The 23,009-nt window shown below is 44.0% G+C and overlaps 1 protein-coding gene across 3 annotated transcripts in view; it reads right to left on the bottom strand.

Annotated features, from left to right (window-relative positions):
* LOC109864675 (protocadherin Fat 4) overlaps positions 1-23,009 on the bottom strand; it is a 50,293-nt gene that overhangs the window by 19,108 nt on the left and 8,176 nt on the right. For all 3 annotated transcript variants that reach the window (XR_004204207.1, XR_004204208.1, XM_031797608.1), the window contains exons 4-7: positions 3,713-4,140; positions 2,806-3,021; positions 888-1,157; positions 213-384 (exon numbers count right to left, since the gene is read on the bottom strand). Coding sequence is in view for 1 of the 3 variants with exons in the window: in XM_031797608.1 (XP_031653468.1) it covers positions 213-384; positions 888-1,157; positions 2,806-3,021; positions 3,713-4,140 (1,086 nt within the window). In the remaining 2 variants the exon portion in view is untranslated. The remainder of the gene's footprint in view (positions 1-212; positions 385-887; positions 1,158-2,805; positions 3,022-3,712; positions 4,141-23,009) is intronic.

Raw genomic sequence — 23,009 nt, 5'->3', positions numbered from 1 at the left:
TCCATATTCATTACTGCTCAGAGATAGCTTAGCTAAATCCTACATCACACACAAATAACTGCAGCCGGATTTCACAATGTGACATACAGTGTACAATTTAGGTACAGCTCTCATGTGTATACATTATACTTGTAAAGCAGAAAAAACTGAGTTCTGATATTTCTTAAAGGAACAACATGTTTTTGTCATACGGAAGCAGAGATCCTGATCACCTGAGTCGACAGCCATGATGTCTAACTTGTAGAGAGATGTCACCTCCCTGTCCAGGCTCTGTAGTATGTGAAAGGTGCCGTTTGGCGACAGAGAGAAGAGACCCTCCCAGTCTCTATCTATGAAGTACCTCATCTGGCTGTTCACCCCTAGATCATCATCCCTAGCTGACACCTGGTCACAATTGGGGAGGGGGAGGGGGTTAAGATATTACTGAAAGGCAACAGGTATAATATATTACTAATGTATTACTTGTATTGTATTCAACTCATGATACTACTGTATGCCATGTCCTACTGTATGTCATGTGGCAATTGTTTAACAGACTCAAAATGGCTAATAATAACTCAATCATCATTATGAGATTACACTAAATGACAAATCTTACAATGCATTATGGCCGCATCAAAATTATATTGGTAACATGATGTGATTGTCTCCTGTCATAACATCAATCATAGCCTCTCGTGACAGACATATTGAGGAGCTGGCCAATGCATGATGGAAGATTTGGTTCTGTGTTCTGAGATGAGCTGCCACATCATCTGTTTGTTCATATGAAGCTGGAGGGTAGTTCAGTCAGATTACTCCAGGTCCTAACCAGGTCCTTATTATAATGACTTACCTAACTAAATAAGGGTTTAATAATAAACCAATAACCCTACCACAGCAGTTACCTGGTGGGTGAGCTGAGACGGGTCTCCGCCGTTCTCCAACACATGGAGCGTCAGTGTGTCTGGAGAGAACAACGGGCTGCAGTCATTGACATCTAGGACAGTGATGTTGACCACAGCAGTGGCTGACCTGGGCATGCTGCCCTGGTCCATGGCTGTGACGGCTAGCAGGTGAAAGGGGTCTCTCTCTCTGTCCAGCCTGTCTATCAGGGAGATGACACCTCGGACTGAGTCCACCAGGAACGGACTCCCCTGAGACAGCTGATAGCGCACCTGTCAATTTAGAGTTTAGAGTTCTTATTGGTCATGTTTGCAAAAACAGACAGACCTTTCAGAACATTAAAAACAAATACATGACCAGAAGTATGTGGACACCTGCTGGTCGAACATCTCATTCCAAAATCATAGGCATTAATATGGAGTTGATCCGCCCCCTATACAACAGCCTCCACTCTTCTGGGAAGGCTTTCCACTAGAAGTTGGAACATTGTTGCGGGGACTTGCTTCTGTTCAGCCACAAAAGCATTAGTGAGGTCAGGCACTGATGACGGGCGATTAGGCCTGGTTCGCAGTCAGCGTTCCAATTCATCCCAAAGGTCTTCAATGTGGTTGAGGTCAGGGCTCTGTGCAGGCCAGTCAAGTTATTCCACACCGATCTCGACAAAGCATTTCTGTATGGACCTCGCTTTGTGCATGGTGGCATTGGCATGCTGAAACTGGAAAGGGCCTTCCCAAACTGTTTCCACAAAGTTGGAAGCACAGAATCTCCCTTCACTGGAGCCAAGAGGCCTAGACTGGAACCATGAAAAACAGCCCCAGACCATTATTCCTCCTCCACCAAACTTTGCAGTTGGCACTATGCATTCGGGCAGGTAGTGTACTACTGGCATCCGCCAAACCCAGATTCGTCTGTCGGACTGCAAGATGGTGAAGCTTGATTCATCACTCCAGAGAATGCGTTTCCACTGCTAGAGTCTAATAGTGGTGAGCTTTACACCACTACAGCGTGGCATTGCACATGGTGATCTTAGGCTTGTGTGTGGCTGCTCGACCATGGAAACCCATTTCATGAAGCTCCCGACGAACAGTTCCTGTGCTGACGTTGCTTCCAGAGACAGTTTGGAACTGAAGACAGACGATTTTCAGGCTCTACGCGCTTCAGCACTCGGCGGTCCCGTTCTGTGAGCTTGTGTGGCCTACTACTTTGCGGCTTCCACTTGCCAATAGCAGCACTTACGAATTGACTTGTTGGAAAGGTGGTATCCTATGACGGTGTCATGTTGATAGTCACTGAGCGCGTCACTGAGGCCATTCGTTATTTAAAAAAAAAATGATACCCCCTTTCTCTCCCCAATTTCATGATTAGAATCTTGTCTCACCTCTGCAACATGACCCACCAAGCTGCGCTTCTAAACACCTGCTTTCTTAATTTAGAAGCACCAATGTGTCGATGGAAACACTGTTCAACTGATGACCAAAGTCAGCCTGCAGGCGCCCGGCCTGCCACAAGGAGTCGATCGAGCACGATGAGCCAAGTAAAGCCCTCCCGGCCAAACCCCTATGGGACTCCTGGTCACGGTCGGCAATGAGACAGCCTGGGATCGAACCCCAGGCTGTAGTGACGCCGCAACACGTCAATGCAGTGCCCTCGGGAGGCTTCAGTGAGGCCATTCCACTGCCAATGTTTGTCTATGGAGATTGCAGGGCTGTGTGCTCGATTTCATACACTTGTCAGCAACAGGTGTTGCTGAAAGAGCCAAATCCACTAATTTGAAGGGGTGTCCACATACTTTTGTATATATAGTGTACATTAAATGTAATCCCAATATCTCTTGTCTGACCCTGGGACAGCTCATTGCTGCACCTGTCCATTAGACCCATTGTCTTTCTTGTGACCCTGGGACAGCTCATTGTACCACACCTGTCCATTAAAGCCAATGTCCTCATCCAGAGCACGGAGCTGCAACAGGCTGGTTCCTCTGGGGGTATCCTCTCGGACTGCCAGGCTGTAGTAGTTGTGTGTGAACTCTGGGTTGTGATCGTTGACGTCCTCTACATGCACTGCTAGGTTCATAGAGGAGGCCAGCGGAGGAGAGCCTCTGTCTGTGGCTGTCACAGTGACAGTCAGCGTATCCAACTGAATTTACATGACATTTACATTTCAGTCATTTAGCAGATCATTACGTTAAAGGGGAAGTTTACTATTTTACTATATAATGTTAGATGGTTGGTTTACTTTAAATAGCCAGTTTAAACTTCAGCTAACTTTAACTAGCAAAAAATCTGTGGGAGTGATAGGGGCATGGGGCACACAGGTGACAAGTAACATCAAACCGAGTAATTGCGTTGATTTTAGTAGGTTTCAGTGCCTGACCCTATCACTTCCATAGATTTTTAGCTAGTGATGGCTAAAGTTAACTGAAGTTAGTAATGGATTTTTAAAGAAAACCAAACCATGGATTACGGTTTCTCTTGACCCATAAACAATTTTCGGGGTGAGGAAAATATAAAGTGAGTTCAGTTTATTAGCAGATATTCAACTAAAAGAGGTAAGGTACTGGGGTCTAGTCTAGTGGTAGTGTTGCCAACCCTGTACTATGCATGGCCTCTAGCAGTGGGGGTTTGATCCCTAGGTCTACCACTTGTATGTCCTCTATCTGTCTCAGATGTATCACATCCCCTATCCCAATAAATAGATTCTAAATAGAAAGAAACCTACTTAAGTAGGTAACACTACCACATAATAATGATCAATGAAAGTGAAACCATGCCACTATCAGCAAAATCAGTGCTAGAAAGAGTAAAAAATGTAAAAGTAGTCAATTTACCTGCTCTCTGTCCAGAGGCTGCTGCAGGTACAGACGACCATTAGTACTGTTGATACTGAACACACTGACTGACGTGTCCTCCAGGGTGTAGATGACGTCCCCGTTGGATCCTGAGTCCACATCCACTGCCTGTATCACCATGACAACAGCCTGGATAGCAGTGTCTTCTGGGATGGTGACACTACCGGCTGACGTGAAAGACGGCATGTTGTCATTTATATCGTCTACATTGACGACAACACGTGCTGTGGCAGTCAGGCGTCTAGAAATGGACAGAGCACGATCGGTAGCCTGGACTGTCAGACGGTGGTCTGAGCTGCTCTCTCTGTCTAACTCTATGTTTAGGCAGAGAGCACCGTCTGGATTGACCGAGAATGTAGTGTCGCCATCTTCGCCTGTCACTTCTATGTCCACCTCTCCGTTCATACCTGACAGACAACATCAAGGAGGATTATTCAATACTAAGGATAGGATATCTGAAAGATACATCATCTATAATATCATGTAGTCTACCAATAAAATGGATGGATGGATAACTATCATAATTTGAATACAAATGTGTAAAGTACAGTGTATTCGCAAAGTATTCAGACCCCATCTTCTTATTCTAAAATATAATTTAAAAAAAAAATCTTCATCAATCTACACACAATAATCCATAATGACAAAGCAAAAACAGGTTTTTAGACTTTTGCAAAGGTATTAAAAACGAAAAAAAAAACATAACATTTACACAAGTATTCAGACCCTTCACTCAGTACTTTGTTGAAGCACCTTTGGCAGCGAGTACAGCCTCAAGGCTTCTAGGGTATGACACTACAAGCTTGACACACCTATATTTGGGGAGTTTCTCCCATTTTTCTCTGCAGACCTTCTCAAGCTCTGTCAGGTTGGATGGGGAGTGTCACAGCACAGCTATTTTCAGGTCTCTCCAGAGATGTTTGATCGGGTTCAAGTCCGGGCTCTGGCTGGGGACAATTTGTCCCAAAGCCACTCCTGCGTTGTCTTTGCTGTGTGCCTAGGGTCGTTGTCCTTGTTGGAAGGTTCACCGTCCAACAGGACGTTCATCGTTCTCTCGATCTTGACTAGTTTGACTAGTCTGCCGCTGAAAAACATCCCCACAGTATGATGCTGCAACCACCATGCTTCACCGTACGTATGGTGCCAGGTTTCCTCCAGATTGGCATTCAGGCCAAAGAGTTCAATCTCGGTTTCATCAGACCAGAGAATCTTGTTTCTCATGGTCGGAGAGTCCTTCAGGTGCCTTTTGCCAAACTCCAAGCGGGCTGTCAGCTTTAGGAAGATTCTTGGTGGGATCCAAACTTCTTCCATTTAGAATGACGGAGGCCACTGTGTTCTTGGGGACCTTCAATGCTACAGAAATGTAGCATTGAAGGGACCTTATATAGACAGGTGTGTGCCTTTCCAAAATATGTCCAATCAATTGAATTTTCCACAGGTGGAGTCCAATCAAGGATGATCAATGGAAACAGGATGCACCTGAGCTCAAATGAGTCTCAGCAAAGTGTCTGAATACTTATGTAAATAAGTTGTTTTTTCTTTTTAATACATTTACAAAAATTTCGAAAATCTTGTTTTTGCTTTGTCGTTGAGGATTTATTTGTATTTAATCCATTTTAGAATAAGGCTGTAACGTAACAAAATGTGGAAAAAGTCAAGGGGTCTGAATACTTTTCAAATGCACTGTATGTTGTGTGTGATCTGCCTTTAGACTATGATTGTCTGGCATCTTTGTATTGCATATAGACACTGCAAACCACTTACTCTCACATAGAGGCTAAGAGGAAGTGAAGAAGAGTTCAAATAAAATGAACCTAAAGTGTCTTGTTAAAACGACACTTATATGAAAGGGAATAGACCCCTGCAATGGACAAAAATTAAAGAGAACTTATTGGCACCGTATGAAACATACACACGATGTACAATACCACTCAAATGGACGTTGTTTAATTCAAAACTTATTGCAAATGCCATATGGCAAATGCCAAGTGTCACACAGCAAAAATCCAATAGATGGCGAGTGCGCTCCACAGTAAATGTTCATACTGTAAAGGCACATCAAGTCAAGACCCAAGGGTCAAATTTACAACATTTGAAATTGTTTTCAAAATCGTATCACCCCCTTAAAAAAAGTGCTTTCTGGACCGTTTAAAAAAAAATCTTTCCATTTTTGGGGTCAATTATACATGTATAAGAACTGTATGAACATACTTCTGTCATATTTTGTCATAAAAAAAAAAATTTCCATAAGGCATATGTTTTGTCCATTTGCAATATGATTTCATAAGAAGTCAAAAGTCAGTGAACCATTGCCAAATGCCATAAGAAATGTCCAAATGCAATATGAAAGTATTGAAAGTGCCAAATCAGGATGTTATGTCCATTTGCCATGTACGATCATAGGAAGTCGGTTTCCAAACCCAAAAGTCAGTGAACCATGTCCAAATGGCATTTATACTGCCCAAATGATATATAGCACTATGTTAAGCCATGAATCAACCTAGATGGTCTATTTATCATGTATGATGAGGGAGAAGTGGGACTCCTGTTATTTAAAAAGAAAAATTAAAACCGTGGCAGGGTAGCCTAGTGGTTAGAGCGTTGGACTAGTAACCGGAAGGTTGTGAGTTCAAACCCCCGAGCTGACAAGGTACAAATCTGTCGTTCTGCCCCTGAACAGGCAGTTAACCCACTGTTCCCAGGCCGTCATTGAAAATAAGAATGTGTTCTTAACTGACTTGCCTGGTTAAATAAAGGTAAAATAAATAAAATAAAATAAACAAGGGGTGCTCCCTACCCGAACGTAAAGTTATTAAAAAAATTTTTTTAAATGTGCTCCTGGTAACCCATTCCAATCACCAGGCTTACGGCTGTCCATTTGCAATATGTTTCAATGGGCATTTACCATAACGAATTTGACATGCTCAAAAATACTGCAGAAATGCAAAATTGACTGGCCCGATAAACTCGAGATAGCCGGGCAGTGATGGTCGTTCCTCTCCATCGCTCATTGTGTTGATTTCGCCACCTGGCTTGGATCCTTTGTCAACACGACTCCCGCCGCACCACCACGACTGGTCTGCCGACAAATACTCCATCCGCTGTGCCTTCAACCGGCATCCATTGGACGTCGGAGCAGAAGCTTCTACTAGCCCCGGGCTACTAACTTTAAACGTTGTGTCACCCGCCTGCTAGCGTAGTAGCGACTTCACCGCGGCTACACCGCGGCTACACCCTGGACTCTATGATCACTTGGCTACATCACGGTACTCCATTCTGTTTATTTTTACGTTTATCTCTTGGCCCCAGTTGCGAACTCAAGCTCTGTGTGTAGTTAACCGACCCGCTCTGCCCAGTCATCGCCATTTTATCTGTTGTTGTTGTTTTAGCTGATTAGCTGTTGTTGTCTCACCTGTTGTTGTCTTAGCTAACTCTCCCAATCAACACCTGTGATTACTTTATGCCTCCCTGTATGTCTCTCTCAAATGTCAATATGCCTTTCATACTGCTGTTTAGGTTAGTTAGCATTGTTTTAGTTTACAATGGAGCCCCTAGTTCCACTCATCATGCCTCAGATTCCTCCTTTGTCCCACCTCCCACACATACGGTGACCTCACCCATTATAACCAGCATGTCCAGGGATACAACCTCTCTTATCATCACTCAGTGCCTGGGCTTACCTCCGCTGTACCCGCACCCCACCATACCCGTCTGCACATTATGCCCTGAATCTATTCTACCACACCCAGAAATCTGCTCCTTTTATTCTCTGTCCCCAAAGCTCTGGGCGACCAGTTTTGATAGCCTTTAGCCATACCCTCATCCTACTCCTCTTCTGTTCCTCGGGTGATGTAGAGGTAAATCCAGGCCCTGCGTGTCCCCAGCCACCCTCATTTGTTGACTTCTGTGATCGAAAAAGCCTTGGTTTCATGCATGTCAACATCAGAGGCCTCCTCCCTATGTTTGTTTTACTCACTGCTTTGGCACACTCCGCCAACCCTGATGTCCTTGCTGTGTCTAAATCCTGGCTTAGGAAAGCCAGCAAAAATTCTGCGATTTCCATACCCAACTACAACATTTTCCGTCAAGATAGAACTGCCAAAGGGATGAGGAGTTGCAATCTACTGCAGAGATAGCCTGCAAAGTTCTGTCGTACTTTCCAGGTCTATACCCAAACAGTTCGAACTTCTAATTTAAAAAATGTATCTCTCCAGAAATAAGTCTCTCACTGTTGCCACCTGCTATCACCCCCCCCCCCTTCCACTCCCAGCTGTGCCCTGGACACCATTTGTGAATTGATCGCCCCCCATCTAGCTTCAGAGTTCGTTCTGTTAGGTGACCTAAACTGGGATATGTTAACACCCCGGCAGTCCTACAATCTAAGCTAGATGCCCTCAATCTCACACAAATCATCAGGGAAGCCACCAGGTACAACCATAAATCTATAAACATGGGCACCCTCATAGACATTATCCTGACCAACTTGCCCTCCAAATACACCTCCGCTGTTTTCAATCAGGATCTCAGCGATCACAGGCTCATTGCCTGTATCCGCTATGGGTCCGTGGTCAGACGACCACCCCTCATCACTGTCAAACCCTCCCTAAAACACTTCTGCGAGCAGGCCTTTCTAATCGACCTGGCACAGGTATCCTGGAAGGATATTGACCTCATCCCGTCAGTCGAGGATGCCTGGTCATTCTTTGAAAGTAATTTCCTCACCATCTTAGATAAGCATGCCCCGTTCAAAAAATGCAGAACTAAGAACATATATAGCCCTTGGTTCACTCCAGACCCGCCTGCCCTTGACCAGCACAAAAACATCCTGTGGCGGACTGCAATAGCATCGAATAGTCCTCGCCATATGCAACTGTTCAGGAAAGTCAGGAACCAATACACGCAGTCAGTCAGGAAAGCAAAGGCTAGCTTTATCAAGCAGAAATTTGCATCCTGAAGCTCTAACTCACTGATAAATCCATGATTATCAAAAATTTCAATAAGCATTTCTCAACGGCTGGCCATGCCTTCCTCCTGGCTACTCTAACCCTGGCCAACAGCTTCGCCCCCCCGCAGCTACTCGCCCAAGCCTTCCCAGCTTCTCCTTCTCCTTCACCCAAATCCAGATATCAGATGTTCTGAAAGAGCAGCAAAACCTGGACCCATACACATCAGCTGGGCTAGACAATCTGGATCCTCTCTTTCTAAAACTATCCGCCGCCATTGTTGCAACCCCTATTACCAGCCTCTTCAACCTCTTTTTCGTATCGTCCGGGATCCCTAAAGATTGGAAAGCTGCCGCGGTCATCCCCCTCTTCAAAGGGGGTGACACCCTAGACCCAAACTGTTACAGACCTATATCCATCAAGCCATGCATATCTAAAGTCTGCGAAAGCCAAGTTAACAAACAGATCACTGACCATTTCGAATCCCACCGTACCTTCTCCGCTGTGCAATCCGGTTTCCGAGCCGGTCATGGGTGCACCTCAGCCACGCTCAAGGTACTAAACGATATCATAACCGCCATCGATAAAAGACAGTACTGTGCAGCCGTCTTCATCGACCTGGCCAAGGCTTTCGACTCTGTCAATCACCGGATTCTTATCGGCAGACTCAACAGTAGCCTTGATTTTTCTAATGACCGCCTCACCTGGTTCAACAACTACTTTGCAGACAGAGTTCAGTGTGTCAAATCGGAGGGCATGTTGTCCGGACCTCTGGCAGTCTCTATGGGGGTACTACAGGGTTGAATTCTCGGGCCGACTCTTTACTCTGTATATATCAATGATGTCGCTCTTGCTGCGGCCGATACCCTGATCCACCTCTACGCAGACAACACCATTCGGTATACTTCTGGCCCTTCCTTGGACACTGTGCTAACTAACCTCCAAAAGAGCTTCAATGCCATACAAAACTCCTTCTGTGGCCTCCAACTGCTCTTAAACACTAATAAATCCAAATGCATGCTTTTCAACCGTTCGCTGCCCGCACCCGCCCGCCCGACTAGCATCACCACCCTGGATGGTTCCGACCTAGAATATGTGGACAACTATAAATACCTAGGTGTCTGGTTAAACTGTAAACTCTCCTTCCAGACTCATATTAAACATCTCCATTCCAAAATCAAATCTAGAAACGTTTTTCTATTTCACAATAAAGCCTCCTTCACTCATGCCGCCAAACTTACCCTAGTAAAACTGACTATCCTACCGATCCTCGACTTCGGCGATGTCATCTACAAAATAGCTTCCAATACACTACTCAGCAAACTGGATGCAGTCTATCACACCACTGCGACCTGTATGCTCTAGTCGGCTGGCCCTCACTACATATTCATCGCCAGACCCACGGGCTCCAGGTCATATATAAGTCTATGCTAGGTAAATCTCCGCCTTACCTCAGTTCACTGGTCACGATAACAACACCCACCCGTAGCACACGTTCCAGAAGGTATATCTGACTGATCATCCCCAAAGCCAACACCTCATTTGGCTGCCTTTCCTACCAGTTCTCTGCTACCAGTGACTGGAACGAATTGCAAAAATCGCTGTAGTTGGATACTTTTATTTCCCTCACCAACTTTAAACATCAGCTATCTGAGCAACTCACTGATCACTGCAGCTGTACATAGTCCCATCTGTAATTAGCCCACCCAATCTACCTACCTTATCTCCATACTGTTTTTATTTGATTTACTTTTCTGCTCTTTTGCACACCAGTATCTCTACTTGCGCATCATCATCTGCTCATTTATCACTCCAGGGTTAATCTGCTAAATTGTAATTATTCACTCCTATGGCCTATTTATTGCCTACCTCCTCATGCCTTTTGCACACACTGTATATAGACGTTCATTTTTTTCTACTGTGTCATTGACTTGTTTATTGTGTTATTGGCTTGTTTATTGTTTACTAGATATGTAACTCTGTTGTCTGTGTCACACTGCTTTGCTTTATCTTGGACAGGTCGCAGTTGTGAATGAGAACTTGTTCTCAACTAGCCTACCTGGTTACATAAAGGTGAAATAAAAAATAAATAAAAAAGTCAATTTGGTGATGTTTTTTCAATGTTGAATCTTATTGCAAATGTACTGTCCATTTGCAATATGTTTCAATGGGCATTTATCATCACAAATTTGAAATGCTCAAAAATACTGCAGAAATGCAAAATTGACTGGCCCGATGAACTCGGGATGGCCGGGCAGTGATAGTGGTTCCTCTCCATCGCTCGATGGTGACATGAGAGAAGTGGGACGATTTTTTGAAAAACATCCAAAATGACCAGGGGCACCCCCTATTGGATGGGCACGGGCGGGGGTTGCTCCCTACCCAACCATGGACCCCTTGCTCCCCCCTAAAGGCTTTTTTTAAACTATAAAAAAATGTGCTCCTGGTAACCCGTTCCAATTACCAGGCGCCCGGCTGTCCATTTGCAAAATGTTTCAATGGGCATTTACCATCCCGAATTTGACATGCTCAAAAAAACTGCAGGAATGCGAAATTGACTGAACTCGGGTTGGCCGGGGAGTGATTCTGGTTCCTCTCCATCGCTCGTTGGTGTTGATTTCAGAATGTCATTTTGGTGATGGTTCATCACTGTTTAACCTTTTGCGTGTAGGGGGCAGTATTTTTGTTTTTCGCTAAAAAACGTACCCATTTGAAACGGCCTATTTCTCAGCCCCAGAAACTAGAATATGTATATAATTGTCAGATTAGGATAGAAAACACCTTAAAGTTTCCAAAACTGTAAAAATATTGTCTGTGAGTATAACAGAACTGATATTGCAGGCGAAAACCTGAGGAAAATCCAATCAGGAAGTGCCTCTTATTTTGAAACCCTTCTGTTCCTATGCATGCCAATCCTCCATTTAAAGGGATATCAACCAGATTCCTTTTTCTATGGCTTCCCTAAGGTGTCAACAGTCTTTAGACAGTTTCAGGCTTTTATTTAGAAAAATGAGCATGAAAGATCACATTGCGTAAGTGGATAGGTGGGGGCTCTCAGAGTGAGTTTTGCACTACAGAGTAAAGCAGCCATTTGTTTCTCCCGGTGTTACTGAAAAACCTACACACCCAGTTGATATATTATCGAAAATATATTTTCAAAACAACCTGAGGATTGATTATAATATATAAATATTTGGAATTTTCGTCTGTGTTGTCGTGACCGCTCTTTCCTGTGGATTTCTGAACATAACGCGACAAAAAAATGGAGGTATTTTGGGTATAAAAATAATCTTGTTGTGTAACTGGTGTCTCGTGAGTGAAAACATCCAAAGATCATCAAAGGTAAACGGTTAATTTGATTGCTTTTCTGATTTTCGTGATCAAGCTTCCTGACGCTAAGTGTACATAATGTTAAGCTTGCTATCGATAAATTTACACAAACGCTTGGATTGCTTTCGCTGTAAAGCATAATTTAAAAATCTGAATTAACAAAAGGCTAAACTGTGTTTTGCAATATTGCACTTGTGATTTCATGAATATGAATATTTTTTTGTAATATTATTCAACTTTGGCGCTATGCTATTCAGCGGTTGCTGACAAATGATCCCGCTAACGGGATGGGTAGCGCCAAGAAGTTTTAAGAAGTTTTGAGAAGTTTTGCTGGCTGACAAAAGTCAGCCAGCAAGTCACCATCCATCAGTCAATTAGATATCATTCTGACACCAAACTGACACCACACCCACTTTTTCCAACTCGTTTAGAAGCCAACTATCACATATTTCAGAGCAGGCCCAAAATTCACAGCGCCTTCTGTTTAAACCATAATAAATACATAAAACACGTAGTTACATTCTAGCTGCGGGTTCAGTTCTGACATAATGTGTAGGTCTAGCTGAGGCGACCTCGAATCCCAAGTTTAGGCTCGATAGGTCATTTGGAACCCGAGCAGCGACCTTAATTGGTGCTGAAAATCCATATTTTCCGGGTGTTACTATGGGGTCCTTGAATGAGCTATCGGACAGAAACGTTGGGGTCCATTTCTGTGGGCCGAGGCGGTTTCAATGCACCTAGTCTTGCGACTCTGGGACATTTCTAAATGTAGTCATTTTCGTGATGGTCAAAATGAATTGAAGCTATTGCAAATGTACAAGGCTGTTTCTCGGTCTGAAAACCTTCTAGAGCCACATAACTCACCGTGCACTATTGACTTGAACAGGTTTCTAAAGTTTCAGAACTCTAGGTCTGACGGTTCTTTGATAGTTCAAACTATTGCAGGCTCTGTGTGGCTGTAAGCCCCACACTGTGTCACTCCATCCTTGCTGTGTGTGTGAGTTTTTCTTGGAAATCTGATGGGAGAAATGACTGATTTACAGTTCATGAGGGTTGCCTAATCAAACACATGAAGTTTTGGAAAGATCTGACCTTTTTAACTCTTCGAAACAGCCCCTATGACCCCAATTTAAGGCACTTCCGGTTGACACAGGAAGTGAATAAATATCCTCCTTGGCATAGGCTCTTATAGAATATTGAGTTTTAAGTCTTTACATTAAGAACTGACTGATTTACAGAGGGTTGAATGAGTGTGTGTGATTTAAAAAAATCACAGATCTCGCAGAGCTCCGAAACCCACCTTAACAGATTTGTCTGAACACACTGAAACTGGATCTGTAACTTTTTGGGGGAAAAAACACATTTCTTTGAGCATCACCAATTGTACATTGTACGATTTCTCTTAAATTACGATAGATAAATGGCTGGTTCTTTTTTTCCTGACACTGTAGGTTCAACTACTTTGATGTGAAGTGGTCAAATTAGTGCTCTATTTTCGTTTTTGACCTTTAATCCCAGAAAAATGGCCATAACTCAAAAAGCGTTGAGACCTTGACGCCATCTTTTTCAGGGCTGACAGCCCATTAGTCCAAACCTATGCTCACTAAGTTTTGTCTTCGAAGTCTTTTCCGTTTAGGAGAAATGGCCATGTCGTGATTGGTGATGTTTTGTACATTTGCAATAAGATTCCATTCGCCATCTGGTGGAATTTACCGGGACAGCGGAAAAATGACCAAAATGTGAACATTTTATAAAACGGAAACCGAATGTCAGAGAGACTTTGTTCGATGACTTCCCGGAAGATCTGGCCCCGGTGCATGGCCAGCCGCCATTGGCTTATTTTACAAACATTCACAGACATCTAGTAATGGACCGTACATTTGCAATATGGAGTTTCTCATTGATCATTCAGCAAATGCCAAAATGTGCCCTTCATGTATGAAAGGGATTACACATATAGTAAAATATGTGACCATACTAAAAGAAGCTGTACACAGACAACACAGTTCACAGAGAAAGCAGTGGAACTACTCCAGGAATTCAATCCACTGGAAAAGTAATCCCACCAACATCATGGATAGTGCATCATTCTGCTTCTCAGTCATTTATCTCATTGGATCAATTCACGTTCACTGGATAAAACAGAACTCAACTGGACAAGACTGAACGTAATTCCCTTGGACAAACTCCAGGACCAGCATCACCATTACCTTCTAACTGGTCAGTGTCTCTATTTCACAATAAAAATGAGGCTGGTCTTTGTTCAATTGGGACTATTCGCGGTTTGTTTGGATCTTTTGGATCCTGGGGTTGGTTGAATAAAAATGCATCCTCTAGGATCAGTCCATCCGGTACTGGAAGCGCATTCCCCAAACTCAACTACTCTATTGTTCCCTCAAACTCTGTCTCGAGATTAGGAATGGATCTAAAATTATATCAAATTGTATTTGTCACATGATGCGAATACAACAGGTGTAGACCAGAAGGGCTTACTTACAAGTCCTTAATTAACCAACAATGCAGTTTTAAGATTTTTGTTGTTGTTGAAATAACAAATAATTAAGGAGCAACAATAAAATAACAGTAGCGAGGCTATAAACAGGGGGTACCAGTACAGAGGGAATGTGTGGGGCACCGGTTAGTTGAGGTAATTGAGGTAATATGTACATGTAAGTAAATTGACAATGCATGGGTAATAAACAGAGAGTGGCAGCACTGTAAAAATGGGATGGTGGGGACAATGCAAATAGCCCGGGTAGCCATTTGATTAACTGTTCATGGGGTAGAAGCTGTTAAGAAGCCTTTTGGGCCTAGACTTGGCGCTCTGGGACCGCTTGCCGTGCGGGAGCAAGGAGAACAGTTTATGGTTAGGGTGGCTGGAGTCCTTGGAAAATTTTAGAGTCTTCCTCTGACACTGCCTGGTATATACAGTGCCTTGCGAAAGTATTCGGCCCCCTTGAACTTTGCGACCTTTTGCCACATTTCAGGCTTCAAACATAAAGATATAAAACTGTATTTTTTGGTGAAGAATCAACAAAAAGTGGGACACAATCATGAAGTGGAACGACATTTATTGGATATTTCAAACTTTTTTAACAAATCAAAAACTGAAAAATTGGGCGTGCAAAATTATTCAGCCCCTTTACTTTCAGTGCAGCAAACTCTCTCCAGAAGTTCAGTGAGGATCTCTGAATGATCCAATGTTGACCTAAATGACTTATGATGATAAATACTATCCACCTGTGTGTAATCAAGTCTCCGTATAAATGCACCTGCACTGTGATAGTCTCAGAGGTCCGTTAAAAGCGCAGAGAGCATCATGAAGAACAAGGAACACACCAGGCAGGTCCGAGATACTGTTGTGAAGAAGTTTAAAGCCGGATTTGGATACAAAAAGATTTCCCAAGCTTTAAACATCCCAAGGAGCACTGTGCAAGCGATAATATTGAAATGGAAGGAGTATCAGACCACTGCAAATCTACCAAGACCTGGCCATCCCTCTAAACTTTCAGCTCATACAAGGAGAAGACTGATCAGAGATGCAGCCAAGAGGCCCATGATCACTCTGGATGAACTGCAGAGATCTACAGCTGAGGTGGGAGACTCTGTCCATAGGACAACAATCAGTTGTATATTGCACAAATCTGGCCTTTATGGAAGAGTGGCAAGAAGAAAGCCATTTCTTAAAGATATCCATAAAAAGTGTTGTTTAAAGTTTGCCACAAGCCACCTGGGAGACACACCAAACATGTGGAAGAAGGTGCTCTGGTCAGATGAAACCAAAATTGAACTTTTTGGCAACAATGCAAAACGTTATGTTTGGCGTAAAAGCAACACAGCTCATCACCCTGAACACACACCATCCCCACTGTCAAACATTGTGGTGGCAGCATCATGGTTTGGGCCTACTTTTCTTCAGCAGGGACAGGGAAGATGGTTAAAATTGATGGGAAGATGGATGGAGCCAAATACAGGACCATTCTGGAAGAAAACCTGATGGAGTCTGCAAAAGACCTGAGACTGGGACGGAGATTTGTCTTCCAACAAGACAATGATCCAAAACATAAAGCAAAATCTACAATGGAATGGTTCAAAAATAAACATATCCAGGTGTTAGAATGGCCAAGTCAAAGTCCAGACCTGAATCCAATCGAGAATCTGTGGAAAGAACTGAAAACTACTGTTCGCAAATGCTCTCCATCCAACCTCACTGAGCTCGAGCTGTTTTGCAAGGAGGAATGGGAAACATTTTCAGTCTCTCGATGTGCAAAACTGATAGAGACATACCCCAAGCGACTTACAGCTGTAAGCAGCAATTTTGCACGCCCAATTTTTCAGTTTTTGATTTGTTAAAAAAGTTTGAAATATCCAATAAATGTCATTCCACTTCATGATTGTGTCCCACTTGTTGTTGATTCTTCACAAAAAAATACAGTTTTATATCTTTATGTTTGAAGCCTGAAATGTGGCAAAAGGTCGCAAAGTTCAAGGGGGCCGAATACTTTCGCAAGGCACTGTATCTGCAAACAATTGTTGGAAAAATGACTTGTGTCATGTACAAAGTAAATGTCCTAACTGACTTGCCAAAACTATAGTTTGTTAACAAGGAATTTGCAGAGTGGTTGAAAAACAAGTTTTAATGACTCCAACATAAGTGTATGTAAACTTCCGACTTCAACTGTAGGTGTTTAGTCCCAGGGTCCTCCCGAGTGGTGCAGCGGTCTAAGGCACTGCGTCTCAGTTTAAGAACGTAACAGTGCTAGAGGTGTCACTATAGACCCTGGTTCAATTCCATGCTGTATCACAACCGCCCGTAATTGGGAGTTCCATAGGGCAGCGCACAATTGGCCCAGCGCCGTTAGGGTTTGGCCGGGGTAGGCCTTCATTGCAAATAAGAAATTGTTCTTAACTGACTTGCCTCGTTAAATAAAAAAGTAGTGATGAGTTTTGAGGGCACTGTGGTGTTGAACTGAGCTGTAGTCAATGAATAGCATTCTCATGTAATTGTTATTTTTGTTCAGGTGTGAAAGGGCAGTGTGGAGTGCAATAGAGATTGCATCATCTGTGGATATGTTACTGCGGTATTCAAATTGCAGTCGGTCAAGGGTCTCTGGGATAATGGTATTGATGTGAGCCATGACCAGCCTTTCAAAGCACTTCATGGCTACAGATGTCATTGTGCCGGGTCAGTAGTCATTTAGGCAGGTTACCTTAGGGTTCTTGGAAACAGCGACTATGGTGGTCTGCTTGAAACATGTTGGTATTACAGACTCAGTCAGGGACAGGTTGAAAATGTCAGTGAAGACGCTTGCCAGTTGGTCATCACATGCTCTGAGTTACACGTCCAGGTAATCCGTCTGGCCCTGCGGCCTTCTGAATGTTGACCTGTTTAAAGGTCTTACTCACATTGGCTACGGAGAGCGTGATCACACAGTCATCAGGAACAGCAATTAGGATCTGTGCCGCTCTCTCTCCATTGTACGCCCTATAGCAACTTGACCTAAAGGGCTGTCTCTGGCACCTTCAAGTGGCTGTCCAGTGTGAGGAAACACTCTCTGTCCTGCTATATGTGTTACAATTCATCACTTCTAACACCTTCAATGACCAGATTAATCTGGAGGAACTGTCCATTATGAACTATAGGCTTTCAGTCATGGTACGCGGCACATTGGGAGGGATCCCTCTTTTAAAGAAACACAAAGTTGAAAGCTGTACACAGGATTTGCTTTGTAGGATAGTAAATATGTCAGTCATTGATGACCCTGGACTTTGAATCAGGGGGTATAGTCATTTTGAAACACCAAAACTGCTCTGACACAAATGGAACTGTTCTTGTCTCCAAGGTGTTTCTTTACTTCCCTAATGCATGTTGTTTGGATAATGATGGATTTAAATGCTTTGATAACATATCACTTCCCTATTTGGCTGGTATTGATGAGCCACAGACACAGCTGCTGCAATATGGTATCAGCAGATTGGATCATTTCTCTCGACAAGAAAAGCATTTATTTTGTGTCTGTGAAATTATATTTGACCTATTGATCACACAACTTGATGTAAGTCACCATAAAAACATGAAAAGTACTCAACGTCATTATTGAGAAACTGTCAGGGGGTCACTGGTAAGTTTGTCCTGGTGTTAATTCCAGCATTAATCTTAGCTTGATTCAGTTGTAGGATCTCACAGACATCAGTTTCTGTTCATTCCGATGTTTACCCGGAGTTCCATTTGCTTTCTGACTTTCTAAAGAGTCATGTCACATGGCTGAAGAGACTTCCTATGACTATTCTATTGCTTGATTAATCTGGAACAGATGGAATTAGATGTGAATGATATCCCCACTATACACTACACTATACACTATACAATGCATTCCAGACACCTGGACTTTTTCCAAATTTTGTTACGTTAGATGTGTTATTTATTTAATCCATTTGAGAATAAGACTATGAGTCTACACACAATAACCCATAATGACAAAGTGAAAACAGGTTTAATTTATTTGAGCTAATTTAAAAAAAATACAAAACAAAAATACCTTTATTACATAAGTATTCAGACCCTTTGCTATGAGACTTGAAATTGACCTCAGGTGTCACGTTCGCTGGAATAATTATCGGCTCTAATTGGAATCATACCAAACACCAACATAGAAAAACTAAACTAGAACCCCACATAGAAAAGAATAACTAGAAAACCCCCCCAGTCACACCCTGACCTACTCTACCATAGAAAATAAGGGCTCTCTATGGTCAGGACGTGTCAGGACGTGACAGAACCCCCCCCCCCCCCCCCAGAGGTGCGAACTCCGGCCGCAAAACCTGAAACCAAAAGGGAGGGTTGGTGGGGGGGGGGGTCTAGTGTCGGCTCTGGTGCGGGGCGAAGTACCCGCTCATCCCGCCAGCATCGGGGGCGTCTCTGGTGCGGGCTGAAGAACCTGCTTATCCAGCCATGGACCCAGGCTGAACACTGTGCTTGGACCTAGATGCAGAGGAAGGCTCCTGCCTTGGAGCTGGACTGGACGCCGTGTTTGAACTGGGCATCGGAGCAGAGGAAGGCTCCTGCCTTGGAGATGGACTTCAGGGTGAGTGCGTGGAGCAGGCACAGGACGTACCGGACTGGGGAGGCGCCCTGGAGGCCTGGTGAGTGGAGCTGGCACAGGTCGTACTGGGCTGTGGAGGCGTACTGGAGACCTGGTGCGTATAGCCGGCATCAATGGTACTGGTTAGATGACAGACCTCGCACGGCAAGTGTGAGGAGCTGGCACAGGTCGTACTGGGCAGTGAAGGCGCACTGGAGACTTGGTGCGTAGAGCTGACACAGATGGTGCTTTTCAACGCGCCTCCGCTGCAGCATACTCCTTTCACAACCTCTCTCCGGTATCTCTCATTACCTTCTTCTAATCGACTCCCACACAGGCTCTGGCTCACTTCCCGGTTCCGCCGACCACCCCATGTGCCCACCCCCCCCAAAAACGGGCTGTCTTTTGGGCTCTCTCTTTGGCCGCGAACCCCGGCGTCGTCGCTGTCCTCCCTTCTCTCCTGTCGTCTGGCTTTCGTGTCTTGCCAAGGCTTCCTACCAAGTCCAGGATATTCTCTCCTCGATCTCCTCCAAAGACCAGGATGCCATCTCCTCCTGGGCATGCTGCTTGGTCCCGTTGTGATGGGATATTCTGTCACGTTCGCTGGAATAATTATCGGACCAAGCTGTAGCGCGATATGGTTTCCACATATTATTTATTAGAAACGCACAAAACAACAAAGAACAAAACAAACAACGAACCGTAACAAAGAGGTGTAACATACACTAACTCAAACAATATCCCATAAAACACAGGTGGAAACAATGCTACTTAAAAATGATCCCTGATTAGAGACAACGATAGCAAACACCAACATAGAAAAACTAAACTAGAACCCCACATAGAAAAGAATAACTAGAAAACCCCCCAGTCATGCCCTGACCTACTCTACCATAGAAAATAAGGGCTCTTTATGGTCAGGACGTGACATTAGGTGCATCCTGTTTCCATTGATCATCCTTGAGATGTTTCTACAACTTGATTGGAGTCCACCTGTGGTAAATTCAATTGATTGGACATATTTTGGAAGGCACAGATCTGGTGAAGGGTACCAAAACATTTCTGCAGCATTGAAGGTCCCCAAGAACACAGTGGCCTCCATCATTCTTAAAACTTGGAAGAAGTTTGGAACAACCAAGAGTCTTCCTAGAACTGGCCCCCAGGCCAAACGGGGCAATTGGGGGAGAAAGGCCTTAGTGAGGGAGGTGACCAAGCATCTGAAGGTCACTCTGATAGAGCTCCAGTTGCTCTGTGGAGATGGCAGAACCTTCCAGAAGGACAACCATCTCTGCAACACTCTACTAAATCAGGCCTTTATGGTAGAGTGGCCAGACGGAAGCCACTCCTCAGTAAAAGGCACTTGACAGCCCATTTTGAGTTCACCGACAGGCACCTAAAGGACTCTCAGACCATGAGAAACAAGATTTGCTGGTCTGATGAAACCAAGATTGACCTCTTTTTGGCCTGAATACCAAGCGTCACATCTGGAGGAAACCTGGTAGCATCTTGCTGTGGGGATGTATTTCAGCGGCAGGGACTGGGAGACTAGTCAGGGTCGAGGGAAAGATGAACAGAGCAGTACAGAGAGATCCTTGATGAAAACCTGCTCCGGAGTGCTCAGGACCTCAGACTGGGGTGAAGGTTCACCTTGCACCAGGACAACAACCCCAAGCACACAGCCAAGACAATGCAGGAGTGGCTTCTGGACAACTCTCTGAATGTCCTTGAGTGGCCCAGCCAGAGCCCGGACTTGAACGCGATTTTACATCTCTGGAGAGACCTGAAAATAGCTGTGCAGCGACACTCCCCATCCAACATTGAGAGGAATGGGAGAAACTCTCCAAATACATATGTATCAAGCTTGCAGCGTCATACCCAAGAAGACTCGAGGATGTAATCGATGCCAAAGGTGTTTCAATAAAGTACTGAGAAAAGGGTCTGAATACTTATGTAAATGTGATAGTTTTGTATTTTTAATACATTTGCTAAAAATATTTTTTTTTATTTAACCAGGTAGGCCAGTTGAGAACAAGGTCTCATTTACATCTGGCCAAGATAAAGCAAAGCAGTGCGACAAAAACAACAGAGTTACACAAACAAACGTACAGTCAATAACACAATAGAAAATTTAAAAAAGTATTTGTACAGTGTGTACAAATGAAAAAGAGTAGGGAGGTTGGTAATAAATAGGCCATAGAGGCAAAAAATTACAATTTAGCATTAAAACTGGAGTGATTGATGTGCAAGTAGAGATACTGGGGTGCAAAAGAGCAATAGGGTAAGTAATAATATGGGGATGAGGTAGTTGGGTGTGCTATTTACAGATGGGCTGTGTACAGGTACAGTGATTGGTAAGCTGCTCTGACAGCAGATGCTTAAAGTTAGAGGGAGAAAAGACTCCAGCTTCAGTGATTTTTGCAATTCGTTCCAGTCATTGGCAGCAGAGAACTGGAAGGAAAGGCGGCCAAAGTAAGTGTCGGCTTTGGGGATGACGAGTGAAATATACCTGCTGGAGCGGTTGCTACGGGTGGGTGTTGCTATGGTGACCAGTGAGCTGAGATAAGGTGGGGCTTTACCTCGCAAAGACATATACATGACCTGGAGCCAGTGGGTTTGGCGACGAATATGTTGTGAGGGCCAGCCAACGAGAGCATACAGGATGCAGTGGTGGGTAGTGTATGGGGCTTTGGTAACAAAACGATTGGCACTGTGATAGACTACATCCAATTTGCTGAGTAGAGTGTTGGAGGCTATTTTGTAAATTACATCGTCGAAGTCAAGGATCGGTAGGATAGTCAGTTTTACGAGGGTATGTTTGGCAGCATGAGTGAAGGAGGCTTTGTTGTGAAATAGGAAGCCGATTATAGATTTAATTTTGGATTGGAGATGCTTAATGGGAGCCTGGAAGGAGAGTTTACAGTTTAACCAGACACCTAGATATTTGTAGTTGTCCACATATTCTAGGTCAGAACCGTCCAGAGTAGTGATGCTAGTTGGGCGGGAGGATGCGGGCAGCAATCGGTTGAAGAGCATGTAATTAGTTTTACTAGCATTGAAAAGCAGTTGGAGGCCAAGGAAGGAGTGTTGTATGGTGTTGAAGCTCGTCTGAGGTTTGTTAGCACAGTGTCCAAAGAAGGGCCAGAAGTATACAGAATGGTGTCATCTGCGTAGAGGTGGATCAGAGAATCAACAGCAGCAAGAGCGACATCATTGATATATACAGAGAAAAGAGTCGGCCCGAGAAGTGAACCCTGTGGCACCCATATAGAGACTGCCAGAGGTCCGGACAACAGGCACTCGGATTTGACACACTGAACACTGTCTGAGAGTAGTTGGTGAACCAGGCGAGGCAGTCATTTGAGAAGCCTAGGCTATGGAGTCTGCCGATGATTGCGAATGCTGTGATTGACAGAGTCGAAAGCCTCGGCCAGGTCAATGAAGACGGCTGCACAGTACTGTCTTTTATCGATGGCGGTTATGATATCCTTTAGGTCCTTGAGCGTGGCTGAGGTGCACCCATGACCAGCTCGGAAACAAGATTGCATAGCGGAGAAGGTACGGTGTGATTCGAAATGGTCAGTGATCTGTTTGTTAACTTTGCTTTTGAAGATTTTAGAAAGGCAGGGCAGGATGGATATATATATATATATATATATATATATATATATATATATATATATATAGGTCTATAACAGTTTGGGTCTAGAGTGTCTCCCCCTTTGAAGAGGGGGATGACCTCGGCAGCTTTTCAATTTTTAGGGATCTCAGACGATACGAAAGAGAGGTTGAATAGGTTAGTAATTAGGGTTGCAACATTTTCGGCTGATCATTTTAGAAAGAGAGGGTCCAGATTGTCTAGCTTAGCTGATTTGTAGGGATCCAGATTTTGCAGCTCTTTCAGAACATCAGCTGTCTGGATTT

Source organism: Oncorhynchus kisutch, linkage group LG19 (assembly GCF_002021735.2).
Source record: "Oncorhynchus kisutch isolate 150728-3 linkage group LG19, Okis_V2, whole genome shotgun sequence".
In the NCBI taxonomy this organism is placed as follows: Eukaryota; Metazoa; Chordata; class Actinopteri; order Salmoniformes; family Salmonidae; genus Oncorhynchus; species Oncorhynchus kisutch.
The sequence above is the reverse complement of the archived record's forward strand: the minus strand, read 5'-3'. Positions and strand labels throughout refer to the sequence as shown.